The following is a 19,001-nucleotide window of genomic DNA, read 5'->3' as shown; positions in this document are numbered from 1 at the left end:
AGGAGATCAAACCAGTCAATCCTAAAGGAAATTAGTCCTGAATATTCATTGGAAGGACTGATGCTGAAGCTGAAGCTCCAATACTTTGGCCACTGTATACAAAGAATCGACTCATTGGAAAAGACCCTGATATTGGAAAAGATTGAAGGCAGGAGGAGAAGGGGAAGACAGAGGGTGGGATAACTGGATGGCATCACTGGCTTGATGGACATGAGTTTGAGCAAGGTCCGGGAGCTGGTGATGGGCAGGAAAGCCTGGCGTGCTGCCGTACATAGGGTTGCAAAGATTCGGACAAGACTGAGTGACTGAACTGAACTGAAATAAGACAACAGTGTTCCAGGACTCTTGTGCTAAGCCTAAAATTATCGTCTTCCACCTGGGCGGGGGGGTCCTTTGCTCCTACAGAATTCAAAAGTATTCTGTTATGTATATTCCTTGAGGAGGAACCAGGATCCTGTCCCACAGCTGCACTGATGTTTCTTGACTGCTCCTCTTTCGTTTTTGAGTTCCCTCAGGTTTCTGGTAAGCAACTGTTTGAATCTGCCCTTTGAGACTTGGGGGAAGGTCAAGGAGGATGAACAAAGTTTATATCCCATAGACAAGAAATGGGGGACACAGAAAGAATTTATATCTGGGAGGGCACCACCAAACTTGGTCCATTGGAGAAGCGAAAGGCAAACCACTTCAGTATTATTGCCTTGAGAAGCCCATGAATAGTACGAAAAGGCAAAAAGAGAGGACACTGAAAGATGAACTGCCCAGGTCGGTAGGTGCCCAATATGCTACTGGAGAAATAACTCCAGAAAGAATGAAGAGATGGAGCCAAAGCAAAAGCAGCACCCAGTTGTGGATGTGACTGGTGATGGAAGTGAAATTTGATGCTGTCAAGAGCAATATTTCATAGGAAACTAGAACGTTAGGTCCATGAATCAAGGCAAATTGGAAGTGGTCAAACAGGAGATGGCAAGTGTGAACATCAACATTTTAGGAATCAGTAAACTAAAATGGACTGGAATGAGTGAATTTAACTCAGATTACCATTATATCTACTACTGTGGGCAAGAATCCCTTAGAGGAAATCAAATAGCCCTCACAGTCAGCAAAAGAATCCAAAGTGCAGTACTAGGATGCAATCTCAAAAATGACAGAATGATCTTTGTTCGTTTCCAAGGTAAACCACTCAAAATCACAGTAACCCAAGTCTATGCCCCAACCAGTAATGCTGAAGAAGTTGAACAGTTCTATGAAGACCTATAAGATCTCCTAGAACTAACACCCACAAAAGATGTTCTTTTCATTATAGGGGACTGGAAGACAAAAGTAGGAAGTCAAGAAATACCTGGAGTAACAGGCAAATTTGGTCTTGGAGTACAGAATGAAGCAGGGCAAAGGCTAATAAAGTTTTTCCAGGAGAACGCACTGGTCATAGCAAACACTCTCTTCCAACAACGCAAGACACTCTACACATGGACATCACCAGATTGTCAACACCAAAATCAGATTGATTATATTCTTTGCAGCCAAAGATGGAGAAGCTCTATACAGTCAGCAAAATCAAGACCAGGAGCTGACTGTGGCTCAGATCATGAACTCCTATTGCCAAATTCAGACTGAAATAGAAGAAAGTATGGAAACCCACTAGACCATTCAGGTATGACTTAAATCTCTCATGAGTATACAGTGGAAGTGAGAAATAAATTCAAGGAATTAGATCTGATAGATAGAGTGCCTGATGAACTATGGATGGAGGTTTGAGACATTGTATAGGATGCAGGGATCAAGGCATCCCCAAGGAAAAGCAATGCAAAAAGGCAAAATGGCTATCTGAGGAGGCCTTACAAATAGCAGAGAAAAGAAGAGAAGCTAAAGGCAAAGGAGAAAAGGAAAGATATACCCATTTGAAAGCAGAGTTCGAAAGAATAGCAAGGAGTGATAAGAAAGACTTCCTCAGTAATCAATGCAAAGAAATAAAGGAAAACAATAGAATGGGAAAGACTAGAGATTGCTTCAAAAAAAAATTAGAGATACCAAGGGAACATTTCAAGCAAAAATGGGCACAATAAAGGACAGAAATAGTAGGGACCTAACAGAAGCAGAAGATACTAAGAAGAGGTGGCAAGAATACACAGAAGAACTATATTAAAAAGTTTTTCACAACCCAGATAATCATGATGGTTTGATCACTCACCTAGAGCCATACATCCTGGAATCCAAAGTCAAGTAGGCTTTAGGAAGTATCACTATGAACAAAGTTAGTGGAGGTGAAGGAATTCCAGTTGAGCTATTTCAAATGCTAAAGGATGATGCAATGAAAGAGCTGCACTCAATATGCCAGCAAATTTAAACACTCAGCAATGGCCACAATACTGGAAATGGTCAGTTTTCATCCCAATGCCAAAGAATGCCCAAACTACCGCACAACTGCACTCATCTCACATGCTAGCAAAGCAATGCTCAAAATTCTCCAAGCCAGGCTTCAACAGTGTGTGAACTGGGAACTTCCAGATGTTCAATCTGGATTTTAAAAAGGCAGAGGAGCCCGAGATCAAATTGCCAACGTCCGTTGGATCATCAAAAAAGCAAGAGAGTTCCAGAAAAACATCTTTTTCTGCTTTACTGACTATGCCAAAGCCTTTGACTATGTGGATCACAACAAACTTTGGGAAATTCTGCAAGAGATGAGAATACCAGACCACCTGACCTGCTGAGAAATCAGTATGCAGGTCAGGAAGCAACAGTTAGAACTGGACATGGAACAACAGACTGGTTACAAATCAGGATGGGTTATGGCAAGGCTATATATTGTCACCCTGATTATTTACCTATATGCAGAGTACATCATGTGAAACACTGGGCTGGATGAAGTACAAGCTGGAATCAAGATTGCCAGGAGAAATATCAATAACCTCAGATATGCAGATGATACCACCCTTATTGCAGAAAGCAAAGAAGAGTAAAAAGCCTCTTGATGAAAGTGAAAGAAGAGAGTGGAGAAAGTTGGCTTAAAACTCAACATTCAGAAAAAGAGATCATGGCATTTGGTCCCATCACTTCATGACAAATAGATGGGGAAACAATGGAAACAGTGAGAGACTTTGTTTTCTTGGGCTCCAAAATCACTGCAGATGATGACTGCAGCATGTAATTCAAGTCACTTGCTACTTGGAAGAAAAGTTATGACCAACCTAGACAGCATATTAAAAAGCAGAGACATGACTTTGCCAACAAAGGTCTGTCTAGTCAAAGCTATGGTTTTTCCAGTAGTCACGTATGGATGTAAGAGTTGGGTATAAAGAAAGGTGAACACTGAAGAATTGATGCTTTTGAACTGTGGTGTTGGAGAAGACTCTTGCAAGTCCCTTGGACTGCAGGGAGATCCAACCAGTCCATCCTAAAGGAAATCAGTCCTGTATATTCATTGGAAAGACTGATGCTGAAGCTGAAACTCCAATACTTTGGGCACCTCGTGCAAAGAACTGACTCAATGGAAAAGACCCTGATGCTGGAAATATTGAAGGTGGGAGGAAAAGGGGATGGCAGAGGATGAGATGATTGAATGGTATCACCAACTCATTGGACATGAGTTTGAACAAGCTCTGGGAGTTGGTGATGGATAGGGAGGCCTGGTGTCCTGCAGTCCATGGGGTCACAAAGAGTCGGACACGACTGACTGAACTGAACTGGGCCCCACAAGGTCTTGCTCTGTTTGCTCATCATTGTCCAAGACAGTCTATGCCTTAGGATTGTTGTGAGGCAAGAAGTGCTACATTCTAATAGACTTGTTAGGGATTGGAATTGAACTGCTTTCTGCTATAAATTCACCCTTTTGTTCTTACCATTAGGAGTCTTTAAAATGTTCAGTTGCCACTGAATTTTATTTAAACCTTGAAGAAAGCAAAAGTCTATTCATGTCTCTTTTGAGGAAAGACCTCATGGTCATTGGGATTGATAATAATGAGGCTATAGGAGCTAGAAATTTCTGGGTCTCCTCTACCTGTTTGAAGGGTATTGGGACCTACCCAGAGAAGTAGAAAGAGGAAGGACATACATTTCTGGTAGCTCGGAAAGAAAGGAAACATGGAGCTAGGTGATCCAATTAGACAGTTAATGTGATATCTAATTTTTACTGAATCGGTGAATTAGAAGACATGTTTGTAGAACTTTTTAAATATAAATTTATTCTACATGTAGAACTTTTATATTCAGCATCATGTTGGGAAGATTGAGGCCAGTTTATTACTTATTAACTTATTCTAGAGAAAAGGAAGGAAGGTGGGTGAAGTAAATATTGTGAAGTCTCAAGATGCTCAATTGTTTTCAACAGAGAAAAAAAAGAATACACATTATATTTCTACCTAATAGTATGGGTTTAATTTACAAGAGTATGAAGGAGAGAGTGCCTTTTTTTTCATACCTTTCTCAGTGATTTCACTCATTCTCATTAATTCATTTTCATTCTTTCATTCATATACTTGTTCTTTTGCACCATTTTTTATTCATTTGCTTACTCATCCATTTATGAACCTACTGAACAAATACTTTTTAAACGTCTTCCACTTGCCAAGTATTGTTATAGGTACTATGTTGTTGTTCAGTCACTCAGTTGTGTCCAAGTATTTGTGACCCCAAGGACTGCAGTGCACCAGGTTTCCCTGTCTTTCACTGTCTCCTGGAGTTTGTTCAAACTCCTGTTCACTGAGTTGTGGTGCTATGAATATTGCAATAAATAATACAAGCAAAGATTCCTGGTCCACAGAGTTTACAGTGTAAAGAGGGCAAATGTAGTAGGCAGAGCAAAACAACTAACAAATAAATGGAGAAATAAGTTATATAAATAAAACTGACTGATGTAATAGAGAGGAACTGGTTGGGGAGTTATTTTAGATTATGTGACAAATGAACAAATGATTGAATGAATAAAGAAGAAAGGCACACACATAAATAATAAAAGTTAGCATGTGATAAATATTATGGCAGGATTTTAAATAAAGAGCTCTGTAAGTATTAAAAAAAGAAATAATTATGTATAACTGGACAGGATTTAAAGCATCCTTAAAGTTAGAGTTTTGGTAGACGAAGATGGTGAAATAAAGACATTTTGGGTTTGAGAAAAGAAAATGAATAAGAGAAGAAATAAAAGGTAAGACCTGCTATGTTCAGCCAAGGGAATTAGGTGCAGAACAATGGAGGAAAGGTAGGGGAGACAGCTTTTGGAAGTAGAAGAAACAGACTGTGGTCTTCAACATCTTGAAACAAGTTCTAATTTAAAAACTCTTCAGGCAAAGCATTTGAATAGACATTTCTCCAAAGAAGATATACAAATGACCAAGAAGCATGTGGAAAAATGCTCAGCATCACTAATAATCAGAGAGATGCAAATCAAAATCACAAATGACACCCAACTTTACATCTGTTAGAATAACTGTTACCAAGAACAAGTGATAGCAAGTGTTGATTAGGGAGTGGAGAAAAGGGAACCCCAGTGTATTATTGGCAGGAATGTAAGTGGGTACAGCCACGATGGAATATATGATGGAGGTTTCTCAAAAATTAAAAACAGAATTACCATATGAAACAACAATCTCACTCCTGGCTATATATCCAAAAGACTTGAAAGCAGGATCTTGAGATATTTCACACCCAAGTTCATAGAAGTACTATGCACAATAACCAAGAGAGGTAAGCAATCTACTCCTTCATTAGATGAAAACATGAATGAAGTGTGGTATATACAGACAATGGAACATTATTCAGTCTTCAAAAGGAAGGAAATCCTTTCATGTGCCACAATATGGATGAAACTTGAGGATGTCATACTAAATGAAATAAGCTGTTTAAAAAAGACAAATTCTGTGTTATTCTACTTAAATGATATATTTAACATTGGAAAATTCATGAAAGTAGAATAATAGTTACCAGGGGTTAGTCAAGGGGAGGAAGAAAGGGGAGCTATTGTTTCAAGGATATAAAATGTCATAATATGAATAAAAATCCAGCAATGTGAATGTAGTCAACACTACTGAGAAGTACATTTGAAAATGGCTAAGACAGTAAACGTTTTCATCACAATAAAATAATTCTTCAGTTTTCAAACTTGTTATGCTGATTTTGTATTAAACTTCTAAAGGGTGTGTGTATGTGTGCATGTGTGTGTGTATATTACATGGCAGGAAAATATACATATATGCTTGGATCTACATTAACCTCATTCATCTAAATCCCACTTGTATATATCTTGGAAATTTTTCCCATATTGGTCAATAAGCTATCCTAAACAAGGGGATGTTGATTATTGTTTCATCAGTCTTTATTCTTCTTGTTTTATCAATATCTGTGTGTTGCAAAAGGTCCCATTAGTTCCCCAATAAGATGCCATATGATTATGTGACCTCATTTGCCCCATCCCTGTGTGAGCTCTTGGACACTTTTCCAACTTTATATATTTGCATAATCTCTAGACCCAATATATTTTAATTGTTAAGTTTAATATACTTAATATGTAAAATTAAATAATATTTTGGATATATGATTGTCTCCTCTTTTATACAGATTAAACTACAATTAAATGATAGAGCCAAGTGAATATTATTGAGTGTTTAATATTTCACTGTTTCTTGATGCACTTTCTATTTTACAGATACTAAATTACATAAAAATACATAAAGTAAATACTTAATCACTATATCACCTGCATTAGGACATGAGTACTGAGATAAAGCATATATAATTTTAGATGTGTTTAATTCTGGAGTCCTTGTCTATTTACTTTTATAATTACTGGAAATTTTTTGGTTGTTTTTATTTTGTTTTTTGCTTTTTAGAACTTTTTTGCTATAGTACCTGCGTTTTGTGTTAACACAGGAGAGATGCTTTTCATTGTGCAAAACTAGCTCACTTTACATGATCTGAACTTGAGAAGCTATTTCTCAGGTTTCAAGACAAGTTAAATGTATGGGAGCATCTACTGGTGAAAGCTGATATAGTCCTACAGACTGGTTTTATTGCACCTTGTAATTTAGTATGAGGAAGCCCTTATGTGTACAATCAAGGGACTCCTGCTGCCAAAAAAAATGCTTATTGCTTAAATTTTGCAAGAGAGTGGACTTAGGCAAGAAATACAAGAACTAAGAAACTCTGTAAAACAAACATTCTATTTAGATGGAAACACATCTAAGAAGGATACGTTGTTTAGTGTTATTGTACTAAAAGGTTTCATGAGGGCTGAGATGAGGTTTGCCTCCTTCACTTCTGAATCCCTAGCATGGTAACTGACCTTGAGTGTGTCATTGTTTACTGAATTAACAAATGTTCACCAGTTTGGAATTTCTTCCTCAAAATATTTGAAAACTTGCCTTTTGTCCTCCTTCTTCCATAGGACCATATATCTATCATTTACAATAAAAACAAGGAAATATATAATTTGTGTGACAAATTTCCCTTTTAGAGGAAAACAAATGCTTCTTTTTGCTTAACCAGAAACCCTTAGCCAGTTAAAAAATATACTACAACTTCAGAGTTAAAAACTGTAATAATGAAAAGTGACCTAAACTAATTAAAGGGAAGGTAATGGGGAGTTGCAAAGGCTTGGTAATCAAATATTGCTAGGCTCAAATTTCAGCTCTACAGTTTAACAGCTGCATCTGGTTGGATGAATTGCTTAACTTCTGTTCTCACTTTCTTCTTTTATTAAATTAGAGTTTTGTAAAGATTTAATGAGTCAACGTATACACTGTTTTGTGCCTACATGTAGTGCCTTTGTTCCCAGTCGTGTCTGACTCTCTGAGACCCCATAGATTGTAGCCCTCCAGGCTCTTCTGTCCATGGGATTATCCCAGGCAAGAAAACTGGAGTGGGTTGCTATTTCCTTCTCCACGGGATCTTCCTGACCCAAGGGTCGAAACTTCATCTCCTGCATCTTGTGCACTGGCAGACAGATTCTTCACCACTGAGCCATCTGGGAAGCCCTTGTGTCTACCCGATAAATAATAAATAGTATCTATTGAATTTTTCTCTGAATGATGATACTCATTTTCCTAATTTTCAGTGGACTGCAAGCTTCTTGGGACAAGGACCATATTTTATTTATTCCTAGAGCCTAGCACAGCATCTGGCATAGGTTGGTACTTAATAAATAAATATGTGTTGAATTAATAAGGAAAATAAATATTTAAACAACTATTTGGTGACTATTGTGCATGGTACATCATATAACTTGTAACTGAAGTGTATGAAAACACTCAACAGAAATAGGATGTTTTCTATTACTGGAATAATCTGTAATTCCATTGATTAGTCAAGATTTTCTATGATAATTTAGAACTCACAAGTAATGTTGAGCTCAAATAACTGCATATCAGATGGAGACTATATTACAGTGTATTCACACCATAGCCATATTGTATCTTTAAGTAACCAAATGGTGATTTTTACCATTAAGGAATTTTTCTCATTTGCTTTCATTAGTACAACCCCTAATATACAATGCTTGCTTATAAGTGTAGATAATTGGTTTTGAAAATTTCACAACAAAAACTGAAAAGGCTTTTGTACTTGGTAATCAGGAAAGGCATCAGCAATTCTGAAGAAGGAATTTGCTTTTAATGAAAATATTCTCTACATCCATCTGAAAGCTCTCATGTGGCAAACGCTGCAAGTATAACTCTTAATTATATCTAAATCCTACCTCTCAATCATACCTACATCATCAGACTGGTAAACACTCTGAGCTATGTGAAAGTATTTTATACTTCTAAATGAATATAATTTTGCCATAAAGTAGTTATATCAAAGACATCTCTTTTAATAAAACTGATTACCACTTTATGCATATCTCAGAAATATGTAACATTCTCTGGATAGGGGTTCCAATATGTAACAAACTTTTCTAGGCTTATTGGGTCAAAAAACTATTCCAAACAGATTAAAAGCTATTAAAATAGGCTAAGACTATTGCCAAACATGAAATTATACTTGGAGTCAAAGTCTCAAAACAAAATTAACATGGTCATTTATACCTTTACTGGAAGAACAAAATTTGACACAAAAACTAAACTATTATCAGGGGAAAATCATTCCTATCAGAAACAAATGTAAACTCCAGTTGAATTTCAAGATATATCATTCTCCTTGAGATTAATGGAGAGAGATTTTCACACATGATCTTGTTTACAAGAACACACACTATTTTAGACGCATGCTTGGCATAATATTACATGCTGTAGAAATATAATGCAACGTTTTCATAGAATGCAACTTACTTTCCAAGTTTATAAGTTAACCAAAAACAACACATTTAAAAACCAATATCTATAAATTCATAGTTTTTTTTTGGACCAAAACAAAATAAAACAGATGTCAAAATAATTTGGGCAAATAGATTCATTTGAAAATTGAAATATCCTTCTTTTTCCATTCCTCACCTACAATTCAAAGATGGCTATATTCAAGGATGCTGTATTCAAAGATGGCTACTTTATTTATCAATCTTACATTTTTCTCAAAATTTAACTATAAGAATAGTAAAACATGGTATACTCTTTGGACCATTTTGTAAACACTTAAATGAAACATAAATACAAATTCAAATTACAGTTTTTTCCCCTCCAAGTTAGGGGATATTGGTCTTGGAAGAAAATTCAGAAAATAAATGGACACAAAATGTGCATGCAAAATATGTTTCTTTAGAACTCTTAACATTTAAACCACAATGTGTACAGCTTTTAATACAGAATTTTAAAAATCCTTGAATCCGGTACATTATAAATTATGAGTTCTTTACTTCAGCCAGTTGGTAGGATATATTAAATAAGGGCTAATTAAAATCTAATATTTGCTTTGGCATTCTTTTCATACTTTCAAAAACAATATATTTTTTCCTAAATGCTTTATTTTCAAATTAAGAAAATTAAGGCATAAAAATTATGCACATGTTTAAAATGACAACTTTTAATTTTCTTCTTCTACCTTTAAAAATTAACTTCAGATAACCACCCGACTTTTCCCTACAGTGGTATAAACTGGATAACTACTAATACATAATTTAGATAAATGAATAATATTTTTCAAGTTTTGGTTCCATGAATTTTTTATAAAACCTTTGATGCCTGCCTCACCTTTCTAATAAGTAAGTAGTAGTAACTGACAAATGAATAAATGAGCAGTTAATGATACTAACAGAAAAACTTTGATGTACTGGTTTTGATTTTTATATTACATTATTTCAAGTAAAGTGGTTACATTTATTGATAATTAAAAATGTCAGCATCAAAGAATTGAAAGTGTGAAATGTTACGGTGTTCTATTACAAGCATCATGAATGACATCCAGGTCTTCTACCAATTGAAAAAGTCTGAGAGTCACTGACTTAGCATCTATTATGGCTGTGTCTAAGTAAGCAAATAAAGTCTTAAACCACTAATAACAGAGTATTTCCACTTTTTCTGGCCTATCAATGGCCACACAGGCAGTAGGAGATTAAAATGGTAGTCCTGGCTTTCATACTAACTCCAGGGCAATCGAATATGTAAGATTGATCTCATAAGACTATTCCATACAGATTATTTCTCAATTATGTTCAATAAATATTAAACTGACATAACAGTTCCCCTTTTGATTGCTGGGTATAGGGGTACATTAATATTGAGTAAGAGTGCATATTGTTGAAAGATTTTTCTAACATTCCTGCCCCATTTTCAGCCACAGACCAATCACCTTTCCATTTTATACTTAATTTCCATATCTTATAGACAATCATCAAATAATGACAATACTAGCATTACTAAATTTATTCTTTTTACAACATCTCATCTTTTATTGCTATTACTGCCCAGTTGAATTTCAAAGATGATAGTGAAAATAGTACTGAACCAGGGAAATAGGAAAATTTTATTTGAGCCTGGGATTTGCCCTTAAATAAATTTACATGATTAAAGCAAATATGAGTGTTAATTTTCTCAAAAGCAAACTAGGAAAAATAATATCTGCCTCAAAAGTTTTCCATAAGGATTAAAATGAAGTCATGTAAATGAGGATTGTAAATTATATTAGTATAAATTGCAAATTATAAAATACTATTTCAATGTATATTATTACTCTGATTTTGAAAATCTCTCTATTCTTATAGCACTGCTATTTTTTAAATGTGGTGGACTCCTTTGAGCATGAAAACAAGCTAAGTATTTCTGGACAGAATTTGCAATAAATAATCCTTTCAAGTAAAGTAACAGGCTGAGACAAACATTGTTTGGATACTCCTTTTCTAAATTGGCGATTCTCTTTTTAGAATGAAAAAGTTTACTAACAAATAAGTAAGATTCTTATTAAAATGAACTTGTTATGTGCCTATATTGAGATGTTCAAAATTTAAAATTAAAAATAGGATTTTTTTACATATAAAAGAAACATAGCCATGCTTCTTTCTTTCAACCACTGTCATTAAAAGAATTTTTTCATGTTGAAATTACCTATCAAACTATTGCGTACACAGGTTTAGATGACCACTATCAATAAAGGAACATAGATTCTAGCTGTTAAATCTAACAACCATGAATGGACAAAAATGTCACTCAAACTTCTATTTTTATGCACATGGTTTCAACGCAAACATTGTTCTTAAGTTGTCTATCCTCAAGACAGGTCTCATGTTTGTCAAGACTTTCAGACACATCACATACACATAGCAAATTTGCTAATTCACCTAGAAAATCCTGTTTTACATGTGAATTAGTCTTTCATTAGGAATTAGTATAAGCCATAATGACTAATCTTACATAATGTATTTGTTTATTTTCTTCTGAAAAGTCAGCTCATACATTTCCTTGATGCTAAAATCGTATAAAACATTTCTTGCTACCTTTTCTCCCTCTGTCCTTAGCTCAACACAATGCATGAACTCTGAGCCTTTAACTAAAAATTAACATTTAAAACATATCAGAATAAATTAGGATGTTTCATCTTCATTTTTTATTGTTTTCAGCACTGAGTCTTCTCCCAAAATTTTACATAGTTCATTGAGTCTCTGCTGCATTTTGGGAATTCCGGCTAGCTGAGATTCTAGCTTTTGTTTTTCTTCACTTAGTGTTAAACGAATAGCACTATCCAGTTGTTCAAAGCGCCAACCTCCTTCACCATCAAACTGTAATAAATGAGTGTGGTATTTCCTGCATAATCAAAATGAAATCATATTATTAGCAATAATTACAAAAAGCCATTTTACTTACAGACTTATCATTCTAATTGATATTCAAAGGCAAATGTTAAGTAAGGTGTCTATTTTACATTTAATTTTCAAGAATTGTTCAAGAGGTAAAATATTGTGATTGTTTCACTTCCAAAATCATTAGTCTCTAGAAAATTCTATTGTTTGTATTAAATTTATTTTTTATTCTGAATATATGTGTATTGCAAAGGAAGACATTCTATTACATTTATTTATATTCATAACCTAGTATAGCTCCTGAATAAATATAAGCATACTTAGAAAGTGAAGAAGAACTAAAGAGCCTTTTGATGAAAGTGGAAGAGGAGAGTGAAAAAGTTGGCTTAAAAACTCAACATTCAGAAAACTAAGATCATGGCATCCAGTCCCATCACTTCATGGCAAATAGATGAGGAAACAGTGGAAACAGTGAGACTTTATTTTGGGGGGCTCTAAGATCACTGCAGATGGTGACTGCAGCCATATTAAAAGATCCTTGCCCCTTGGAAGAAAAGTTATCACCAATCTAGACAGTGTATTAAAAAGCAGAGACATTGCTTTGCTAACAAAGGTCCATCTAGTCAAAGCTATGGTTTTTCCAGTAGTCATGTATGGATATGAGAGTTGGACTACAAAGAGAATTGGACTACAAAGAAAGCTGAGCGCTAAAGAATTGATGCTTTTGAACTGTGGTGTTGGAGAAGACTGTTGAGAGTCCCTTGGACTGTAGGGAGATCAAACCAGTCCATCCTAAAGGAAATCAGTCCTGAATATTCATTGGAAGGACTGAAACTGAAGCTGAAACTCCAATCTTTTGGCCACCTGATGAGAAGAATGGACTCATCAGAAAAGACCCTGATGCTGGGAAAGATTGAAGTGGGAGAAGGAGGGAACGACAGAGGATGAGATGATTGGATGGCATCACCAACTTGATGGACATGAGTCTGAGTAAACTCTGGGACTTGGTGATGAACAGGGAAGCCTGATGTGCTGCAGTCCATGTGGTCACAAAGAGTCGGACATGACTGAGCAACTGAACTGAACTGAACTAGAATGGGAATAAGAACAGGAAGCAGAGGCAAGAAATTAAAAATTTTAAAGGTTATTAAGAAAATAACTAAGAAGAATAAAGGAAATGCACTATCCTTTGGGAATGAATTAGTCAACATAAGAAAAATATCTCAAAAATCAAAGTTTAAAATGTTTTTTTAAAAATGAACTTATAGAAGTCCTCTAAAGCCAGTTTCATGCTTTCATATAATTTGCTCTTTTTCTCATGTTTCAAGTTCATAACTAGGAATTTCAGAGAGTTATAGAGATGATTTTTACTGATGAGACAGGAGGTAAACAACCTTTTCCTAAGTGAAAGTTAAGGTTACCACTCCTTGGGAATTGTAGGGTGTATGTTTAAAGAAGGTAGTCCTGGCAGATCTGGCCTCACACAGCTGAGCCACTGCATCTTGACACTATGCTGAAGTGGCACATGTTCTTATGTGTCTTCAGTTTTTATGCCTTTACCTTACAGGTTTTCTTACTTCTTGTTTTCTTTTAAGTTCTCATTGTTATTGGTTACTATCCTCAGTGTGGCTCTATCAGGTCACTTTACCCTCCTTTCTAAAATTGAAATATCATTTATATATTATAAATTAATTCTTTTAGAATGTAAAATTCAGTGATTTTTGGTATAGTCACACCCTCATGCAAACATCAGCACTATCCAATTCCAGAATATTCCTTCATTCCCAAAAGAAACCTCATACCCATTAGCAGTCCATCTCCATTTCCTCTGCTGCTCAGTCCCTGCCTACTACCAAGCTCCTCTCTGCAGATTTGTCTATTCTGGATATTTCATACATACAGACTCATACAAAACAGCTTTTTGTTACTGACTTCTTCCACCCAACAAATGATCTAAAAGTTGTATTATTAGTACTTCATTTTTATGGCTGAATAATATTCCATTTATGGTATTATACATTTTGTCTATTTATCGATTGATAGAAATTTGGGTTTCATTACATTTTGATTGGATGGTTTTACCATTAAGATGGGGAAATTAAACTAATTAAATTAAACTATGTCTAAAAGGGTAAATATCACTCTTAAGCTGAAGGCTGATGTTCATATGTTTGATATCATATGACAGATATAAATCTTTCCCATATACTTTTGAGTAACTATCTTTAGGGTTTCAACTTTTCCAAAAATTTGACCTCCCAACAGGTGGGACCTTGCAAAAATTAAAACACTGTGTTCTTACATCAAGGGAAATTTTTTTTTAATGACAACATTGCTATTAAAATATGAGAGCTAAAACAAAAGTAATGAAAAAACAAAAGAAGGATAGTGATACAGGAAAGAGAATTAATAGGAAAAAAACTATCACTTTGTTTACTTCATTGTCAACTTCTCTTGGACTTTCCTAACCATGAATCTTCAACCAGGAGCAGTTTCAGAATGCAGTAGTTCAGATCTTGAGCAACTTCCACTTTCAGTGTATACTGAAGGTTTGGCTCATCATTCCAGTCCTACAACATTATTTGGTTTCTACACAGGGGAAGAAACTATATTGGTATTTCATGACCTATGTTCTATATTATGTGCTAAAATACTATTTCACGGTTTATTTTAGTCAGAGGAATTTAAAAGAAAACTATTTTAACTGAGGCTTATTAGAAATAATCTGCAGACTTTCTGTACAAATAAGATAAAGCATTGGATAGTGGTAATTATAAAATTGTACTTCTATTCAGGAATCAAATAATTTAATAAGCTTCTATAATTTTTGATGTCTTCAGATACAGTATTGAGTTTACTCTTTACAGTCAACAATTACCCATTTGTTGTATGGAGGAAAATATAATACATATTTTTCCTCTTCTGAAATCTTTTCAGGGAAAATAAGAATTTCATGTAGGAAGAAAGGATAATCAGAAGTGATAGATTTCTATAACCTAAAATGACTAAACTAGTTCATAAATCAGAACTAACATGATTGTTAGTTTACAGGGAAATACACTATAAGTAGCTACAATTAAAAGCATGTTTGTTCATTTGTTTTTTGGTTCGAAAGTATGAAATTAGATTTTATTATTTATTTAAAAATTTGTCTACTACACACCTGTTTCAAATAGCCAAAATCCAGAACACTGACATCTTCAAAAGCTGACAAAGCTGTGGACCAACAGGAACTCTCTTTCATTGTTCTTTGGTGGTTTAGTTGCTAAGTTGTGTCCCACTCTTGCAAACCCATGGACTGTAGCCTGCTAGGCGCCTTTGTCCATGGGATTCTCCAGGCAAGAATACTGGAGTGGGTTGCCATTTCCTTCTCCAGGGGCTCTCATTGCTAGTGGAAATGAAAAATGGTATAGCTGTTTTGGAATACAGTTTTGTAGTTTCTAACAAAACTAAACATACTCTTACCAGTACAATCCAGTAACTTCACTTCTTGATATTTACTTAAAGGACTTGAGAAAACGCATGTCAACACAAAAACCTGCATATGAATGTTTATAACATCTTTATTCATAATGGCTAACACTTGGAGGCAACCAAGCCTATCTTCAGTAGGTGAATGGATAAACAAACTGTACATTGAAACAATGAAATATTATTTCACACTAAAAAGAAATGAGGTATCAAGCTGTGAAAAGACATGGAGGAAACAAATGATTACCACTAAGTTAAAGAAACCAATCTGAAAAGGCTACATACTATATGGTTCCAGGTACATGATATTCTGGGAAAGGAAAAACTGTGGACACATTACAGATGAGTGGTTTCTGGAGTTGACATTGTTGTTGTTCAGTCTCTAAGTTGTGTCCAACACTTTGCAACCCCATGGACTGCAGGGCACTAGGCTTCACTGTCCTTCACTATCTCCAGAGTTTGCTCAAACCCATGACTATTGAGCCAGTGATGCTATCCAACCATCTCATCCTTTGTGGTCCCCTTCTCTTCCTGCCCTCAATTTTTCCCAGCATCAGGGTCTTTTCTAATGAGTTGATTCTTCTCATCAGGTGAACAAAAATATTAGAATTTCAGTTTCAGCCTCAGTCCTTCCAATGAATATTCAGGGTTGATTTCCTTCAGGATTGACTAGTTTGATCACTTTGCAACCTAAGGGAATCTCAAGAATATTCTCCAGCACCACAATTCAAAGCATCAATTCTTCAGTGCTCAGGCTTCTTTATAGTCCAACTCTCACATGCATACATGACTACTGGAAAAATCAGAGCTTTGACTAGATGGACCTTTGTTAGCAAAATGATGTCTCTACTTTTTAATACACTGTCTAGGTTTAATACACTGTCTAGCTTTCCTTCCAAGGAACAAAAGTCTTTTAATTTCATGGTTGCAGTCACCATCTGCAGTGATTTGGAGCCCAAGAAAATAAAATCTGTTTTGCTTCCACTTTTTCCCTTTCTATTTGTCATGAAGTTGTGGGATTGGAACTCATGATCCATGGGTTGAGAAGAGAGATAAAATGGCAGAGCATAGAGGATCTTTAGAGCAATCAAAATACTCTGTATAATACTATTTTTCAAATTTGAGGACAGCACTTTCACAGCATCATCTTTTAAAACTTAAAACAGTCAACTGGAATGCCATCACCTTCACTAGCTTTGTTATTTGTCATGCTTCCTAAGGCCCACCTGACTTCACATTCCAGGATGTCTGGATTTAGGTGAGTGGTCACACCATCATGATTATCTGGGTCATTAAGATTTTTTCTGTACTGTTCTTCTGTGTATTCTTGCCATGTCTTCTTAATATCTTCTGTTTCTGTTAGGTCTGTACCATTTCTGTCCTTTATTGAGCCCATCTTTGCATGAAATGTTCCCTTGGTATCTCTAATTTTCCTGAAGAGACCTCTAGTCTTTCCCATTCTATTGTTTTCCTCTCTTTCTTTGCACTGATCACTGAAGAAGGCTTTCTTATTTCTCCTTTCTATTCTTTGGAACTCTGCAGTAAAATGGGTATATCTTTCCTTTTCTCCTTTGCCTTTAGCTTCTCTTCTTTTCTCCGCTATTTATAAGGTCCCTCTGACAACCATTTTGCCTTTTTTGCATCACTTTTTCTTGGGGATGGTCTTGATCCCTGTCTCCTATACAATGTCACGAACCTCCATCCATAGTTCATCAGGCACCCTATCTATCAGATCTAGTTCCTTAAATCTACTTCTCACTTCCACTGTATAATCATAAGGGATTTGATTTAGGTCATACATCTATAGTCTGGTGGTTTTCCCTACTTTCTTCAATTTAAGTCTGAATTTGGCAATAAGGAGTTCATGATCTGAGCGACAGTCAGCTCCTGGTCTTGTTTTTGTTGACTGTATAGAGCTTCTCCACCTTTGGCTGCAAAGAATATAATCAATCTGATTTCAGTGTTGACCATCTGGTGATGTCCATGTGTAGACTCTTCTCTTGTATTGCTGGAAGATGGTGTTTGCTATCACCAGTGCATTCTCTTGGTATGTTAGCCTTTCCCCTGATTCATTTTGTACACCAAGACCAAACTGGACTGCTACCTCAAGTATCTCTTGACTTCCTACTTTTGCATTCCAGTTCCCTATGAGCTATTTCAAATCCTAAAAGATGATGCTGTGAAAATGCTGCATTCAATATGATAGCAAATTTGGAAAACTCAGCAATTGCCACAGGACTGGAAAGGGTCTGTTTTCATCCCAGCCCCAAAGAAAGGCAATGCCAAAGAATGCTCAAACTATCGCACAATTGAATTCATCTCACATGCTAGCAAAATAATGCTCAAAATTCTCCAAGCCAGGCTTCAACAGTACATGAACTGTGACTTCTAGATGTTCAAGCTGGGTTTAGAAAAGGCAGAGGAACCAGAGATCAAATTGCCAACATCAGCTGGATCATAGAAAAAACAAGAGAATTCTAGAAAAACATCTACTTCTCTTTATTGACTATGCCAAAGTCTTTGACTGTGTGGATCACAACAAATTGTGGAAAATTCTTCAAGAGATGGGAATACCAGACCACCTGACCTGCCTCCTGAGAAATCTGTATGCAGGTCAAGAGGCAACAGTTAGAACTGGACATCAAGCAACAGACTGGTTACAAATTGGGAAAGGAGTACATCAAGGCTATATGTTGTCACCCTGCTTATTTAACTTATATGCAGAATGATCAAGCAAAATGCTGGGCTGGAGGAAGCACAAGCTGGAATCAAGATTGCCAGGAGAACTATCAATAACCTCAGATATGCAGATGATACCACCCTTTATGGCAGAAAGCAAAAAAGAACTAAAAAGCCTCTTGATGAAAGTGAACAAGGAGACTGAAAAAACTGGCTTAAAACTCAATATTCAGAAAACAGACATCATGGCATCTGGTGCCATCCATTCATGGCAAATGATGGGGAAACAAAGAAAACAGTGAGAGACTTTTTTTTTTTTCAGCTCCAAAATCACTGCAGATGGTGATTGCAGCTATGAAATTAAAAGATGCTTGCTTCGTGGAAGAAAAGCTATGACCAACCTAGACAGAGGATTAAAAAGCAGAGACATTACTTTGGCAACAAAGGTCCATCTAGTCAAAGCTATGGTTTTTCCAGTAGTCATATATGGATGTGAGTTGGGCTATAAAGAAAGGTGAACACTGAAAAATTGATGCTTTTGAACTGTGGGGTTGAAGAAGACTCTTGCAAGTCCCTTGAGCTGCAAGGAGATTCAACCACTCCATCCTAAAGGAAATCAGTCATGAATATTCATTGGAAGGACTGATGTTGAAGCTGAAACTCCAATACTTTGGCCTCCTGATACAAAGAACTGATG

General features: G+C 35.7%; 1 protein-coding gene across 1 annotated transcript in view; it reads right to left on the bottom strand.

Annotated features, from left to right (window-relative positions):
* Positions 1–8,776: 8,776 nt before the first annotated feature.
* ABCD2 (ATP binding cassette subfamily D member 2) overlaps positions 8,777–19,001 on the bottom strand; it is an 89,280-nt gene continuing 79,055 nt past the window's right edge. The window contains exon 10 of the mRNA XM_012174508.4: positions 8,777–12,158. Within this exon, the coding sequence (XP_012029898.2) occupies positions 11,939–12,158 (220 nt within the window). The 3' untranslated portion in view covers positions 8,777–11,938. The remainder of the gene's footprint in view (positions 12,159–19,001) is intronic.

The sequence above is a fragment of the Ovis aries genome, chromosome 3, assembly GCF_016772045.2.
Source record: "Ovis aries strain OAR_USU_Benz2616 breed Rambouillet chromosome 3, ARS-UI_Ramb_v3.0, whole genome shotgun sequence".
Lineage (NCBI taxonomy): Eukaryota > Metazoa > Chordata > Mammalia > Artiodactyla > Bovidae > Ovis > Ovis aries.
Note: the sequence above shows the minus strand (reverse complement) of the source record. Positions and strands in the feature narration are given on the sequence as shown.